Source organism: Saccostrea cucullata, unplaced genomic scaffold (genome assembly GCF_032062105.1).
Source record: "Saccostrea cucullata isolate Sc308-1 unplaced genomic scaffold, CSIRO_AGI_Scuc_v1 ctg228, whole genome shotgun sequence".
Classification (NCBI taxonomy): domain Eukaryota; kingdom Metazoa; phylum Mollusca; class Bivalvia; order Ostreida; family Ostreidae; genus Saccostrea; species Saccostrea cuccullata.
Genome location: NW_026925293.1, coordinates 85,845 through 103,236, shown reverse-complemented (window position 1 = coordinate 103,236; position 17,392 = coordinate 85,845). Strand labels below are relative to the sequence as shown.

Below are 17,392 nucleotides of genomic sequence, written 5' to 3'. Positions count from 1 at the left end.
TTGTGTTTGATTAACAAAACCCTGTGAAAGTTTGGGACTTTTAACTCCATTTATGTACCTTAATTTATCTTTAAGTTATATGAGTGGAAACTCCTACAAGTTTTGTTTGTTTTGATTTTAAAGTATCAAGTAAGCCCAAACTACCATAATCAACCGTGATTATTGAATCGAACAAGCTTTCCTGTGAGGCTAAAGGCGACACAAAGATTTGACCAGGCTTTTTTTTTTTTTACAAATGCAATAATTTTTTTATTCACTTTCAATATTGTTAAGTACTTTAGTATCGGGGGTTGTGGTGGTGGGTGCACATAATAATTTTCAGCGTAAAAGTATACATGTCCAGTTGAAATTCTGTTGGTCGAAAACCATGGATTTGAAAGTCCCAACTTTATTATTTTTTAAAGTACTTTACCTTCGATATCTCGATACCTCGCATATCTCGAATTTTTTTTTCCGGTCCAGTCATCGAGTTCGAGGGATCGTGGTTCGACATTTTAAATTTTTAGTGGATTTTATTGGGGCACCGGGTTCCCTATTTTGCATTGAACCCATCACTTTGTAATAACTGTATAGTAAAAACAATTTACACTTCGTCCGTCCTTCTGTCTGTCCGCTGCATGGTTGTTTTACAACACCAGGTATAATGTATCCACTCGTAGCGCCTGAAGGGCGCGAGTGGACACAGCAGTGACAGCACCCATGACGTTTTCAGGATGGCTTTATTTATTGGAGAAAGATGTCCGGATAAAAAACTGGAAACAAAGATATCACATACATTAAGCGGCATATGCAATAACACGCTCGGTAAAGTTGATATCTTTTTTGTCCAAGATATTTATGACTTTGCTATAATTCAATGTTTCTTTATCTATGGGCGACTTCCAATATTGTCATAAACGGTGAAACATTAAATTTATTTACATATAGAGCGCGTCCTTTTATAGCATGCTCATCTTTCTTATCACCGGACTACCTACCGTTACAGGACGGTACAAAAGTTAGTTCAAAACTTGAACTATGATACGCTGTTATGGTAAACATTTTGTACTTATTGAAAACCTGGTGGGGTTTACATACATTTACTTAGTATTTGAGATTTTTATCATTAATTGTTTATCATTTAATTCACTTTTGGAGAGAAATAAAAGAATTCTCTTATATCAAAAGTTGATTTCAATGTATGTGTTTTAAACGATCTAAGCGAAGAAGAGGTATATTTCAAAAGTTTTTAGTATTTGTAAATTTTGCTGATGCATTGATATGTATTATACCGACTTTCGCAAACGCCTGTACACAGCCAACAAAATGGATAGTAAAACGTCCAAAATTCCTCGATGCCTGAAGGTAAAATACATCATACTCACTGGTATCTGGGTTAAAGTAAACAAAACTATTTTTCGTGCGAATGTCCAGTTTTAATTAATCACCATGACTCCTTTCACATTTTTCGGCCAGGTAAAAAAACCACAGGTGTGTTGATGAGAAACGGATTGTACCTGCAAGAAGAAGGGGGGACGCGAAAACTTGAAATATGATCTCCGAGAATTAATTCATGACAGGTATGTTTCATTTAATATCGCCCCACTTTTAATACGACACTTGGTCTCAAGTTCTTGTGGCATAAATTGTTTCTTTTTAATAGTTTTTTGGGGTGAAAAAATTTTTATGCTTAGATAAAGTTTCCCCCGAGGAATTATTTTTTTTTCTCGACTACGAAGGGAAAAAAACATACATTATAAGGACAGTGTAAATGTAAGATGTAAAATAGTACGCTGCATGCATTTTATCAATTTGTATACAATCATAAATTACCCCCTTTATACGTTTCCGTATTTTTTCAGATAATAACTAATATCTAGGACTCACATGCGTTTCATATTGCGATACACATTTCGCCTGATAAATGTCATTCTCTAGGAATCCGCATTCTTTTGATTTTCTCAGAAGCTTGTATATTTCTATGAGTTTTTTGTAACGCTGCAGCAAGGCGATGTGAAGAGAAGTGTGCAGTGCCAAGATTTAGTCTATAGAAACATATGCAAATAGTAAACCTTATCATTTTTGCCTGACGAAAGTTGGATGACATTAATTACGTGCTCTTTTTAAGTAGAAGTGTAATCAACTTAGTTAACGTGTGTAGATTTTATGATAGAATCTACGGATATAAGTATATACTTACTTAATTTTCATTATTAATGCAAGTTAATGCTAAACTTAAGGCACTTAGGTACTTTGGAAAAATATGATGAAAAAAAATCTATGGATAAAAAGAACAAAACCGAGATAAGCATTGCCTCTCTCTGCCATACACATTGTGGTTTAGCGTACACATAAATCATTGGTATTACTGATATTGCAAAAACTGTTCAATCATTTGATAGGAGAGGTATTGAATGTAGACAAGAGTAAAAAAAAAAGAGCAGGCACGTCGGGAGAAAAAAAAATAGACAAGAAAGAAATGAATTTACAGTTTGATCGAATTTTATTAACTCGTTGCGACAGTATACTGAAGTCTGCATGTGGAAACCTTATTTATCACTCTTATAGTAAAGAATTTAAGACTGTTTCAACCATCGTTTTGATATTTTGACTGTTGTCAGGTGTAAGGTGAACGTCTTTTAAAGCCAGACAGAAACCCCCGATCTCGTGTAACACAGGGTACTTTTACACCGAGTTTATTTGTATATGTATCAGATCTTTTTAAAATGACATATCTTTAATACACACCACACACTGAAAAAAGATGGTTTCATTTCATATAAAACTGCTATTGTATTAAGTGGTTGTCATGTGCCTTTACTTTTCACAATGGTGGGTCTTTGTTTGCAGCCGAGAAGGGATGCCCCGTCTTTTTCTAGCCGATGATATTATCTACTGCCCTCATCTAGGTACGCACTGGTCCGTTAAAAATGAATTTACATACCTTAAATAGCTTCAACTTCACATACGAGGATTGAAAATTATGACTTAGTGGAGCTGGTTCCATTCATCTCTGACTCGGAATTGCCCCTTAGCCAGGTATTACGTTAGAACATGGTTACTTGCAAATCTGATGATCCTTCAATTATAGGTGTGTAATCATCGATTTTATTTAAATTTGGACAGTTACGCAAAATTAACCTGCAGGTAAGATTGAGATATGACACCTTACTTTGGGCAATCAAAGGAAAATAACATGGTCATTCGCACCTGTAGATTTGCGATTTTAGATGAGGATTGTGTATTCATAGAAATTATGATAGGATTTATATTATACCAGTATTTTAACAGTGAAGCTTTGGGAACTATTTTATTTGCAGCAAAATGTACATTTCCAAGCCTCTTTTTTTATACGTTAAAAAAACTGCTGCGCCCAAATATAGTTATATTGTAGCATTTAATTATACAAGAAATAATTGTGGAAAATTATGTCTTGAACTTTGCTTTTCTTACTTGGACATCTTTGCCAAAAACAAAAATGAGAAAATTGGCCCATTTATCCCAACTTTCGTGATTGAATCTGTGTGCAGTGTCTTATTATGCAATGTACTACTCTTTTTGCAAAAGTCGCATAAAAGTCATATTTGTAATATTTCTTCTCCAAGGAACAATTGTGAATTTATTACCAGTTAGTTTTTATATGAAGAAAAAGCAAATGTACTTTGATATACATGTAATAAAAGTGTGTTTTATTTCATAGATATTGGATGGACAGTAAGAAATATAGTCAACCGAATATAGATGCATCTTCTACAAGTGGGGATCCTTTTTCTATTAGAGGTACAGAACAAGTTTATAAAGTTAAAGTCAAAGTAATGATTGCAATATATAATCGTCTCATATTTGTACCCATTCCAGGGCAACGGTTTACAATTTAAAATCACACCTTATTAGTCCCAATTTAAATATTTCTCTCAAATAATACATGATAATGATTTATTATTATTCATGCATTCTACACATAGTTTTGCATAAATATTTTACTTTAAAACCGGAGGAGAAGTGTTCCACCTTTTTCTAGCTGCAGCTAACCTTTTTCAACCAACATGTCGAAAATAAATTTGAAAGTATTTTACTTGTTAAAAGAAAAAAAAGATTTGAAGAAAAGAGTTTTCATAACCGAAATTCAGGAAATGTCAAAAATTGTCCTGCCTCTTGACATGTAAGACTTGTAAGTCGTTATATGATTTATGCATTAATACGTCAAACAAACAATAACCTTTTTTCTAGGATACCTTGGGGTTAATTAAAAGGGATGAAAGTCAGGAATTAGGCGAAAAATTTTACTCGTACCTTATAGCTCATAAAGAAATATACATGGATAGAGAATAAATTTCACATTTTTATCAATCTTTAAGGATACGGGCAAATTTCAGGAAAAAAAAAACACCTTTAGTGACAACATTATACGATGTTTTGTGTTTTAGAATTTTGAAGTGAAAAATTTAACGCATCCTCAGTCAGCTTCTAACCACCGCTACATGTTATATTTGCATACAATCCAGACATACATTCAGAAATTATAGTTTACCTTGAAAAAATGAGACTAACCGTTTTGACTAATGCGTCTAGTTGACTTTTTGTTCATATGAAATGATTAATGTTTTGCAATATTTAAAAAAAACAATAATTTATCTTATTACCACAACTCTGTGTCTTAATTATTGTGGATTGAGTTTCCATCACGGAAGTGATACAGCATCTAATCATAAAAATCTATTAATATCGATAGGTATTTGTGCCAGTATGTCTTTAGATTAAAATTTTACCGTAACTAGTATAAAATTTATCTTCAATGGCTAAAACTGTTTATTTCATCAACTTTATTAAAATTGTTCAAAAAAATATGTTATTTAAAGAGAGATAAACTCATATCGGCGAAAGATGTATGGATGTATCCAAAATTTCTTAACACTTGACCATAGACCAAAAACAATCGCGTAGAGGTAGTGTTCGAATTATAAACATTTTCATCTGATTGAGCAGAGCGAAATCTTTCACCTACAGAACAGTGGCCACCATGTGAAATCTTTATTCATTAAGGCTACTTAATGACACAGCTTTGACACATTTTTATTGTTTTATAGGTTCATAATGGAATGTGTCCAGTAGATTCTGACCGCTGGTCTAACAATGGACATTTATCATGCCAACTCTTGACAAGAAACGGACGAGCGAGCGCACCTTGCTCTCTGCTTCAGGCGTTTGAAACCAGTCATAAAATATTCTAGGTACAAGACAACTTTTGATAATTGTATTTGGTATTTCTAGCGTTAAAAAATCTGAACAATTGAAAAGATGGACAGAATTATACAGGCCTAAGATATATATAATTGTGGCTGATATTTCGAAGGTTACTAGTTTGACATCTTTTATTAAATATTTATTTCATTTTTCAAATAAACTTTAAAATTTTAGACGATTTAAATGTCATGTTGTAAGAAGATACCAACATTTGTCTAATGCAATAAATCTATTTTAACATTAGATGGGAGAAAACATTTAAAGGCCTCATACTTCTCCACTTTCTCAGTATAGAAGCGGCAAGTTTTCATGTTTCAAGACTATGAAGTAGAATTTCAATCCATATGTACCTTTAAGTTTGCATAAAATGATATTTTATTGCACACTGTACATAGCTGTCTTCTTCTTTTGCCTGGTACCTGTAAAATTAATAGTCAAACAGTATGCATACCTTTGATAACATTTGCATTGCATTAAATCAAAAAGTACTTAAGTGTTTTCTAAGGGCAAAATGAAGTTTCTATTTGTTTTCTACGTGCATATAAGTATAAATGTACGACAGTGTTCGGTTGCACCCATGGCCAATATATATATATCTGAATATTAATTAAATATCGATGCAATCAGTTTTTTTTAATACACGATTGCATGTTGGGAGTGATGCCTGGTTGTTTCAAATGAAGGGAAATACACCATTAGTAATATAGATGTGCAGAAGTATATCTCTATTCACTTCGTAAAATGTGTACTCAAGGAAAATGTCATGGTACCATGATATAAAATGTACATGTACTCCTTGTCCATCATAAAATTATATTTTTTTTCTTTGGCCAAATGTATTTATTGGCCAATGTAATAATTTATAGGAGATCAACATGACCTAATTGCGATTTATGTCTGCGCTTCGTGGTCCAACGTCACTTTTCCTTGTCATTCTCAGTACCAGGTTACAACGAAAGGAAGTCTATAAACATTACGCAGACGACAGATTGACAGGACCTTAAGCCAATTAAGGACAATGAAACCAGCACCGATTTCCATTTTAAATATTATTGATTGACCAAAATTATGAGGATCTAATGGCCAATCTGAGCTGGAATCGTTCGTATTTGAAAATGTCATTTATGGAAATCCAAGGCATATTTCCGAAAGTGTGTTGTTTGATGGCCATATTAGTCGCATAAGCATTATCGAATTCCCGATTACATCTATTGCAAATTTAGCAGCAAACTAAAGCAAACTGCAAATCCACAGCAAACCGGAGCAAAGCTTGGTGTCTAAATGCTTGTTTATAAATAATGTGTTGCAAATATATGGGCTTATCTACACTTTAAGTCTACTTGTCTATTAATCTCACATTCCTAGTTGTCATACAAATGTACAGTCGTAGTAACTTTCTCCCGGTATAATAAATTACAAATTGAAACAAGATCTATTGTTGTAACAAGGTGTTGACATGCCTGACTGCATGCTAGACAGGGTACATTAGGAGTTAGATATATAGATAGGGTCCTTTCTGCCCCAGGGTGCGGCTCCACTATAAATATACTCTGCTGCGGACCATGGTCAGTTGATTTTATGTACGAGCAAGTCGAGTCGCTGTTGTGTATGCTCCAACAACGTCGTGTGGCAGATGGCTCTGTACTTACTATTTCGCTGTGTTGAACGGAGATAAGTTGTTTTTATTTCTAGCTTTGTCATCACTTGGACTGTATTATTATCCTCTGGAACTAGATAATTAATCCAATGCTTTGTAAGTAGGCGACGGGAATTGGAACGATACTTCTATTTTCTTACGGTAAAATTATCAAAATATTGAGACACACTCTAATGTCCCTTTTGTGCGTTTTGTGCGAATTCTGTCGAGTTTATTAATGATGTACATTTAAGGTGTAGATGGCAAAGTAAGCAGCAATTAAAGATCAAAGTAAATATCTTGTTAGGGCAAGGCTTTACGAATGTGATGTAGATTTTATCTTATTTTGATCTTAAATTCACATAAATATTGAGAAAAAATTTCTACGATAAAATATTTAACAACTAATTTAAATTTCCTATATGTATTTAAGAAATCAATGAAAAACAAAAAAGGGGATGCGTGTATTTATATAACGGACTATTCATCGTTCGCAGGCCATCCACACGTGTTTATCCTTATCTGAGCTGATGGAGATAAATGATTGTAACATGGCCCCTGGGGGCATAAACTAAATAAATGGTCCATGCCACGGATTGTCATTTGTAAAGGCGCGCTCTGCCATACATTTGATCACGTGATTACATTCAGCGCCGTAATGAGTAAGTAAATCTCGATGGATATATATCTATGTTTGTGTAAGTTAAACCAAAAGAAAGTGAATCCGAACGTTTGAATTGTAGAGCCAGGACGATAACTGGACAAGAGAACTTTGACCTTTAAAAAATGTCATTTCGCTTAATGTCCTACAGACATTTTATCAATCTGCCGTCGAGCCATTTTCAGGTGTATCTAACGCTTAATAATACATGGTCCGTGAAACCTATTATTACAGGGTGAACCTCACGCTAATTTTCTTTTCATGGCTTGATACTCTTTTTCTAGGGTCTTCCCCGGGACAGCGTGCAACCTAACCTATAATAAAAAGATTAACTTCTTTGCCAGGTGGATGGTTCCAAACTTTTGCAGCCATTGATTTGATGAAGTCGGTATTCCAACACCTGAGTACCAGTTGGCTGTCTTGGTCGTTAACCCATTGCAGTAAGAGTCAGGAGTTGATGCGGAAGGTCTCGCTTGTCTCCATGGTTATAAGGCATGAGACAGTGTGTCCTCCCTTGTCACGTGACTCACTATCAACGCAATGTTGGTTTCAGATGAAGTGGTGGACGCAGACATCAAGAGTTTTGTGTCACAACTTGTATATATTTTTTGCATTTGAAATGAAATTGAGTAGATATGGCGACTGCTCTCAGGGTGGGAATGCTGTCTACGTGGTCTGATGTGAACATGAGACAGTGTGTCCTCCCTAAGGTTCAGAACTAGCCGAATGCTGCACAACTTGGGATTTACTGTTTGCAAAAAGAACTACGGTTTTACTATACATGTACTGAAGTTTTTGTTTCAATAAAACTTCTGAAATAAAACTGTTTACGTTTAGTTTTTAGTAGTGTTCCTTTTTTATCAAATAAAATCTGCAATATGACTATTTGAAATAAGTGCGGTCACCCACAAGGGCGACACGACAGTAACTTTAAGGTGTGCTGGATCTTGAATGCTCATAACACTCATTTCATACAAGACGTGCAAAAATGCTGATGGGGTCGGGGGCATAAGGAGAAATTATAAAGCTCCAGATCTCGAAAGTCAGGAGACTGTGAATATATCAACGGACTTTGTCTCGTGAATAATATTAGCTCATATTACATGCATAAATTTAAAGTTCGTGACAATTAATATCTAGTTACTTTGGATTCAGTAGTGAAACTTCTCTCACATATCTATGAAGTCTCAACGAGATATATATGAATTTTATTTTAAAGTCGAGAAATATACTGACGACTTTATATCGATATCGTAGATCTTGAAATTATTACATCCTATAAGAACAACCTATCTGTCGATATATGTTAAATCTAGAGCATTGATCTGTTCTTTGAACGTTATATCCAGGACAGTAATTACGAAATGATCATTAGTCTGAATTTAAGTACATTAGTTTCGCACTTAGAACAATAGGTTTCTTTAATTCAAAAAGAAAAGACTGCCAATTTTCATGCTCATATTCAATCAAGCATTTTAAAGAGAAGTTAATATTAAAAATTTCATGCGTTTAAATTATAATCCGAGGATTAATTAGACTAGTGAACCCTTCACCCCTTCACAAATGTAGGGGAAATTCTGTTGATTAAAACTCCAGCGTCTATCATAACGATTTAACTTGGACAATTTTATGTAACATTTGCGATGTAGTTTTTTCCCAGCAATAATTTTCGTTATTTTTCATTACGCAAATTTTGTTCAATATGTTTGTGAATATTAGAATTCCTGTATTAGTGTTTTTGGTAGTTTTGGCTTTGACGGGCGCTTTATGTAAGTATTCAGCTGTGAATTATTCACCTATATTACTTTCACATATTATATTAAAACGATTTATAATATCATGCAATGTTATAAAAAAAAATATACGATTGGTAAATTAGAAAAATAAAAAGGAAGGAGGGGCCAATCCTAATGTTTGTATTTTGGATGGGTTTATATATATATAAATATAATATATTACAAGTTACTTGCATGTATATTTATTAAACATAAAAAGAATGAAATACTTTTAAAACTTAATTTTCAGATGAGCCTACAAACCTATCTTGTACGCCTATAAATTCCACGACTTTAATGTTTTCTTGGACAATTCCTGCCAATGGGTTGTTTACTGTTAACGGATACCATCTTAACCTGGAAAGAATAGACAATGTCAAAGTGGAAACCTTCCCTGTAAGAATATGATTTTTCAAAAAAAAAGTTCCAATACAAAAAATGATAGGAATAATGTGAATCAAAATTTTTCAAGATGTGTTGAATTGAAAGAAATACGCACGCTAACTCTCGATTCCCGCCTACATTTTGGAACCATTTAATTCAATATAAATAGCAATTTGGCCATAAAATCTTTGTTTAATACAAAGAACAGTTCAATTGTAATTGAATAATTGTCTTAATACCAGCGTTAAACAGTAAATTATCCAAAATTCCAGCTCTTGAAAAAAGGGGGGTAGACGATATTTTCCACTAAAATTGGAGTTTCAAGCATCACCATATTTTGAATTAGTCTTGGAAATAATTAAATGTTCCTTATATCTTATCTAATGTTTTGGACAAATGAATAAAACATAAATATATCAATAAAATATAATGTTTCAGATGTAAATCGCTTTGAAATTGGTGGAAAATAAGTATTTTTATCGTATTTTGTCAATAAACATATGTTCCCCTCCGTGTCACACAAAAAGCTTTGGTATGAATTTGTGAAATAACATTCCAAATTACTTGTAAAAAGGATTTTTTGTGACACGGGGGGGGGGGGGGAAAGATGTTTTAAAAATATTTTCCGTTGATTTCTACCAAAATTTTAGAGTTATCTCTCTTTGTTTTCCCAAATAAGTAATGTTTTATGAGAATCCATATAATTATCTATAAAAATAGTAAAAATTAATCGAATATGTTAACTTTTAAAAGTTGACTTGGAGGTAGGCGGGAGAACAATACTATCGTTCGCAGTTCTTTTCTACTTTACACTGGAATCGGATCATTAAATAATGCTTGTATTTAATTTTGCATTCGAGTAGTACTTTCAGTCATTTCTGGATCTATAAAAGTACCTTTATATTTGTACTGATTTTCAGCAAGTAGACACTGGAAGTGTGTACGTGGAAAATTACACGTATTACAATATAGGAAAGTACGCCGAATATAGGTTAACAATGCACTCCTACACGGCCAGTGGGAACGACAACGATGTGACCACAGAATGCAGAACTCTTGAGGATGGTCAGTCAAGTTCATTTCAAGTTACAATTGAGTTTATTTTAAGTTACAAGTGTTCGAAAAAGCATTCTGGTAACCCATTGATAACAAATTAAAGAGTATAAATCACAATCAAAAGTATTGCACCTTTGGAAATAGAAAAAAGCAGATTAAGAAAAACTGTAAATGGGGAATTCTATACAATTCAAAACTGCCGAAACATGTCTGAAATATTGCCGACTCGGTATTAAACAATAGACAATCTATCACAATTTAAAACATATGTGTTAGGCGAAATAAATAATATCAACTTTTTTCAATGACAGCGCCAGATGGCGGACCACCCACAGTAAATTCCACCCGACAATCCTACACAGAAATAGCTGTAGTGTGGACAGAGCCAGGGCGATACCATCATAATGGAATCTTACTGGGTAGGTCTATGGAAATATAAGTTTTCTTGATATTTTGTTGAGAAATTGAAAAGCCAAAGCCCCCCTCTTATCCATGGCCATTATTGTATTGATATGGCCTTGTGAAGGTACATCTGGGAATGTAAAGGTTACAAACACTGATCAAACTCAAAATCCAAGCAAACAACTCAGATTGATAGCTGGGAAAGTGCAGATCTCTGTGCTTCTTTTCTTGATCAGGTAAACGGAGAAATCCTTGGAAAATTTAGTATGTTTATAATTGCCGAACAATTTGTTTGAAAGCTGTAAGTCAACATTCGACGATAGAATGTACATATACATTTGCACTAAGATCATTGCATTGACCATAGAATTTGCTTGGCATAATATACCTGTATCATCAATTCATTTGTCAGTAGTCTGCTTTTAAAAGTCTCCTGAATATCTAATCATCTGAAACCTAAACCCCATATACAAGTGATAATGCTATATTGCCTTAAATTGATGACAGAGAAGAAGTTGTTTATCACAAAATTTGAATGATGTCCCCCGCTGAAGGCACATACACTTGGCGGCTGGCTGGCACCCCCCTTTTTGATATTTTTTCTTGTTATATCTGGGGTAGACACACCTTTTTCCTATTTTGATAGTCTAATACGCACTACTTGGTATCGATAGTGTAGCCCTTTTGTCTCTGTAAGCCGTTTTTAAATATATCGTATTCGACTGATACATATAAAGAGAACAGGCTTGCAACTCTTTTCTTGTCATCCGACGCACCAAGCATAAACTTCGCGTGATTATTTTTCTAAAGCAGAATAAGATATGGGATGTGCATACATCATACTTTCTTTTTATGTATGAGTCGAAAACGATATGTGAAAAAAACGGCTTATATTTCATTTAATTTTTTTTAAAAATCTGTTTCATAACCATACAAAACTAGATCTTCTAATAATAGGGCAATATCAGTACCCATGGAAATTCCAATATTCCCATCAAATGCCCCAAAGTCATTGAAAGTAATTGACTTATCTGATGTAAGATCTATGCGCATTCATTCAGGACTACTTTTCTTATATACTGTGGTATTTTTCTCGTAGAGAAGTGAACAGGCTTTCGCCTTCATCCATGTAGGCGAAAGAATGTTCACTTCTCTACAGAGAAGAACTGTGGTATATAAACAGGACACCCGTCTTCATTAAACACTAATAACCATGCTATAAAAAAATCATTCTTATGCACTAAATGCTATTGATTTTGGATTTTTGTAGGTTACAAAATCGTTTACCATGCCTATCTCAGTCAGTTTCCACAAGAGATTTTGGTTTCTAACACGACCTTTTCTCACACCATCACCGGTCTGGAGTACGACACGTGGTACGTCATCAGCGTCTTACCCTACACCGCGATAGGGGACGGGCCTCGTACTTCATGTCCCGAGAAAACTATGGGTAAGAGTCGATAAGCTTATTGAGCTTGCCTTGTTAGAATCATAATGTTTCTGCCATTTATAAGTACAAAAAACATGTGTTGCAGCAAACTTATCACTGTTCATTGTTTTATAATTTTTTTCAGGTCCAACAACCAAAGCGCCAGGCAAGTACAAGAGTGGCTTACATTCTCTTGAAAATCAAAATTCTGTTATGAACTCTTTTTTATGATAATTTTTTTTCAAGACATTTTTTTAATGAGAGGATGTTCATAAAATGTCTTATATTGCTATTTAGAGGAAGTAACTAAATACTATTGCTATGAAGCGGTACCGGGCCTTCTTGTATTTTCCTGGGAGTCCATGCCGTGCACAGTTTACGTTGGTACAATAGCCGCTCTGTTCCTTCTGATGTTGATGTTCATGTGCGCCTGTTGTCTCAAGGGCTGTTGTTCTGATAAAAAGTATGCAATTGCTCTCAAAATTAAAAGAGGGTTGATTTAGTTTTACTAAAAATATATTTCTTATTTTTGAAAATTTTGGATATTGAACGACTGTACAGCATGTTTCTATGACTGTTTTATGATTTTCTTTGACAGAAATGACACTCAGAATAACAACACTACACACACAAATACTGTCTTTAGAGAAAAGGTCCGAGTTGTCTATGCTATGAATAAATTTAAAAACAAAGGGAAAGGCGGAGGCGGAGATGACGGACCAGAGGTCGATGATGGCACCGACTATAACGACAATGAAAAAGGAAGAAAGTATGGAAAAGGAAACTCTAATAACTACGATAATGACGATGATAACTTGGATGATGGTGATGATTTCGGTGGAGGAAAAAGAAAAGGCCCAATGGGTATACCATTGAGGAGAATGCCCGGAAGAGGAAGTAATAACGATTTCCAAGAAAACAATGGGGACCCAGATCAAAGAGGAAATTCGGGGAGAGAAAATCCACGGGGTAACCTTTTCAAGGGAGCGGGAAAAGCTGCTGCAACAGTAGCAGCTCTAAAAGCTCGTGCAAAGAAAAATAACAACACAGTGACACCTATGAACTTCGACGACGAAGGTTACTGTGAAGACGAAGACGACGATGATAAGGGAAATGTGACGGCACGTGATATTTGGCTGTCCAACAAAAACCCGGGCAAGAATTCCAACCCAGACTTTAGGAGGAATAACCCACGAGGACCACAAGCGGCTCCGCCTGTATTGGACAAAAGGTTCAATAGGAATGTTTCAGGAGTCGACCTTTATTTACAAGATGGTGATGATGATGACAATGACAATTTCAAGCATCCGCCACCTGCGCCTCGATTTCAGTTGGGTGATGATGCCTCCGTAGATATGCCGTATGACGGACCAGGGGGAGAAAAAGGGGGGTATCCATTCGGTGCTGATGGCGATGATGCGGCATTTTTCTAGTTTTGTAATTTTTGTTTCATATGCATGTATATTTGAATGTTTTCACCCATCATTGCAAATATTGAACAAATGTATGTTGTGTTTTGTCAAAAGATTAAATACCTGTTGAACTGTACCAAAATGGTTTTAAAAAAGGAGTTGAAGTCCAGAGCTTTCATGCAGTAGAAACTTAATTGTTTGTATGGAAGTTCAAGGTATTGAAAATTCAGCTTTATTTTTATGGCGCACAACATCAAAAACGTGCGCAACAGATTTTCGTATTTTAAAAATTTCATTTTCTGTGCTATTTACTATTTTTGTCTCCCGCTTTTACTAAAATAGGAAAAATTAATTTGGTCCCACTTGTCTTTCCGTCCATCTGTCTGCATGTTTGTGACACTCATTTACGCGATATTTCGAAAGGTCTTTGAGCGTTTGCAGTGACATTTTACATAATAACTTCCTATGGCTTAAAGGAGACCTCACCTATTGATTTATGGGTTAAAAGGTCAAAAGACAAGGTCATACATTCTGTCTGTTTTAACACTTTCATCTCCGCGCGATATCTCGAAAAGCTTTTGGGCTTTTACAAGGATATTTTACACAACAACTTCCTATAGCCTATATAAGAAAGACTATTATTGATTTTGAGGTCAAAAAGTTGAGGGTCAACAGTATGAGTTCATATATAGATTCTGTCCGTTTTAACACGTTCGTTTCCAAGTAAAATTTGAGAGGCCTTTGAGCGTTTGCAGTGAAATTTTATACTACAACTCCCTATGGCCTGAAATGGATTCCTTTTTAGTTTTAGGTCAAAAGGTCGTAAATTTATATATTCTATATGTGTGTAAAACTTTCATTTCTGAGCGGTATCTCAAGAAGTTTTTGAGATTTTGCAATTAGATTAAATTCTTTACTTGCAACGATATCTCCCTGTGGCCCCGCTCGCCCTTCTTAAAGTGCCCCCCCCCCCCCCCCACTCTTGATCCGCGCATGCTCTTCTTTTTTTCTTATAAGTGGGGAATAGAGATTCTCTGGTTTAGATTGCTTGCAATATTACTACTTCTACACGCGTTTTTAACCTATGCTGAGCATGAAACTGAGTCTGTCAAGAAATATATGTTTAGACCAAGACATATAGCTATCTTCAGATAGAATGTATATAAACTTTTTACAACGAATATCAACTTGTATATTTATACATGAAATTGAATTAACATGTACCCGGATATGCTGCGTATTGCAAGAAAATATATTTAAAAGGAAAATTAATAATTGGTCCCAAAACATTATAAGAAAGTTAGTCTTTATAAAGTACAAGTTTTATCAAATTCAGTGTGGGCAACAATGTGGAACGAAATGTTATTTTTGGACGTCCCGGACTCACAATGACATTATGCATATATGTGTGCAACCGTTTACAAAAATAAATCGGATAAAAAGATTAATAATCTGGGGTTCTGACTAATGATTATTACAGAAGTCCAGAACAACGGGAAGTGTTTGGAAATACTTTTTCTAGTCTTGTTAATTACTTGTTAGTCGTTACTTATAATACCTTTTAAACTTAACTTTACTTAATAAGATGTATTTTTTAAGAATCGTGTTAAGGTTTATGATTGTATTATTAGATAGACTCCATGCTTGGAGCTTCTACCTCCAGTTTACACGCTTATCATTGCAAAGTTATTGCGAGTCATTAATGTAAAAATGCAAATAGTATATAATTATAGACTCTTTTGGACTGAATATGGTTTGTTGTTATACCCCTACCCCCAAATAAACAGCACAACAAAGCAAAATACTAATAATTGTTTTCTACTACAGATTTGAAGTCCGAGCTGCTCTGCTATGCCGCCCCAAACATTAAAAATAACTTTAAATTGTTTAAATTAACAATAATTGTGCCCCCCCCCCCCCGCTTTCGGTGTCTTTGTGGGGGAGAGGTCATTTTTATGGCATATTGTGTTAAATATGAATGCCCTATTAAATGTCATTCAAAAGTTATCACCAAAGTTTACTTTTTTGAAAATTGGGTCAAACTTCAAGGTCACGAGGTCAAAAGTCATAGAGTATTTAGATATGTCTTTCACAGATAATACACATCTCAATATGAAAGCCCTATCTCTCCTCATTCAAAAGTTATGGCCAATTTAAAGTAATGTTTAATTTTTATCTTCAAGGTGAAGGTCACAGGGTCAAAAATCATATATTATTTAGAAAGGTCTTGTCAAAGGCATAAAACAACTTTAATTTGAAAGCCTTTTCTCTACTCATTCATAAGTCATAACCAAGGTTAAAGTTTTTGAAAAGTAGGTCAAACTTCAAGGTCAAGGTTATGGGGTCAAAAATCATAGTGTATTTAGAAAGATCTTGTCACAGGTGATACATGTTTAATATGAAAGCCCTATCTCTTCTCATTCAAAATATAGGACCAAGGTCAAAATTTTTGTGACAGATGGACAGACATATAAATATGACCAACCAAGGCTTAGTTGTTCTTGAGAGATGCTTCAAATGTATTACTTTGTAAAACTCTGAATGCCCATTGTGGCCCGACCCTAATTCCGGGGTCATGATTCGAACAAATCAGAATCTACAAAACCTGAGGATGCTTCCATATAAATGTGAACAATCATGGCTTTGCTGTTCTTGAGAAGATTTTCCCTATGTATTCCCAAGTAAAACTTTGATTGCCCACTGTTGTTCCATCAAATCACCCGGGTCAAGATGTGATCAAACTTAAATCCACACTACCTGAGGATGCTTCCACATAAGTTTCATATTTTCTAGCAGAGCGATTCTTGAGAAGATTTTTAAAAGATGCCACAATTTTTTCACAAATTTCGCCATTATCTCCCTTCATTTGAACAAACCTGAATCCCCTTCACTCAAGGATACTCTGTGCCAAGTTTGGTTGAAATTGGCCCAGTAATGTGAAAAGTTTATAACACCGCCGACAACGACAGACAACAGACAAATTTTAATCAGAAAAGCTCACTTGAGCCTTCGACTCAGGTGAGCGAAAAAGGGGGCATATTAAGAAAATTTATTATGACAAAGTACCATACACAGAAAAAGTGGGATGGGGGTCTTGCCCCTCCCCCTCTTCCCTGCGAAAATTAATTTTATAGGACAGATCCATTGTTCAAGGTTTAATTGGTAGTAAACATCCCTGGGAGCATTATCCATGTGACTCTGGTTCAGGAAGGCCTTTGTGTCTTTTCAATAGATCTGCTCCAAATTTTGAACCTATCCATCAGGTAAGACAAAACAGTTAAGTGTACTTAAAAGGAAAGGTCCCTACATGGATCATCCATGATTTGATCCAGACTTAGCAATGAGCCTGCTCCAGAATATGTTACCTGGCACTCAACTGGAAAATAAAGGTAAGCATCAGCTCCTGAAGCTTGA

The 17,392-nt window shown here is 34.8% G+C and overlaps 1 protein-coding gene and 1 long non-coding RNA gene across 2 annotated transcripts; both read left to right on the top strand.

Annotated features, from left to right (window-relative positions):
• The first annotated feature begins 1,413 nt into the window (after nt 1–1,413).
• Nucleotides 1,414–5,396, top strand: LOC134268537 (uncharacterized). The gene is made up of 3 exons (XR_009992384.1): nt 1,414–1,559; nt 3,680–3,759; nt 5,067–5,396. It is a non-coding gene; the product is annotated as an uncharacterized LOC134268537 (long non-coding RNA).
• Nucleotides 5,397–8,155: 2,759 nt separating this feature from the next.
• LOC134268554 (uncharacterized) lies at nt 8,156–13,999 on the top strand. Its single transcript, XM_062750823.1, has 9 exons — nt 8,156–8,230; nt 8,499–8,562; nt 9,546–9,691; nt 10,600–10,744; nt 11,047–11,154; nt 12,408–12,587; nt 12,712–12,732; nt 12,864–13,029; nt 13,165–13,999. Exons 1-9 carry the CDS (start codon nt 8,156–8,158, stop codon nt 13,997–13,999), a joined length of 1,740 nt encoding a protein of 579 aa, XP_062606807.1.
• The last annotated feature ends 3,393 nt before the right edge of the window (nt 14,000–17,392 follow it).

Coding starts and splice junctions, on each gene's coding strand:
- LOC134268554 (XM_062750823.1), top strand. CDS start 8,156: ATGGCGACTGCTCTCAGGGTGGGAATGCTGTCTACGTGGTCTGATGTG. Junction 9,692..10,599: donor TCAAAGTGGAAACCTTCCCT/GTAAGAATATGA, acceptor ACTGATTTTCAG/CAAGTAGACACTGGAAGTGT. Junction 11,155..12,407: donor TCATAATGGAATCTTACTGG/GTAGGTCTATGG, acceptor GGATTTTTGTAG/GTTACAAAATCGTTTACCAT.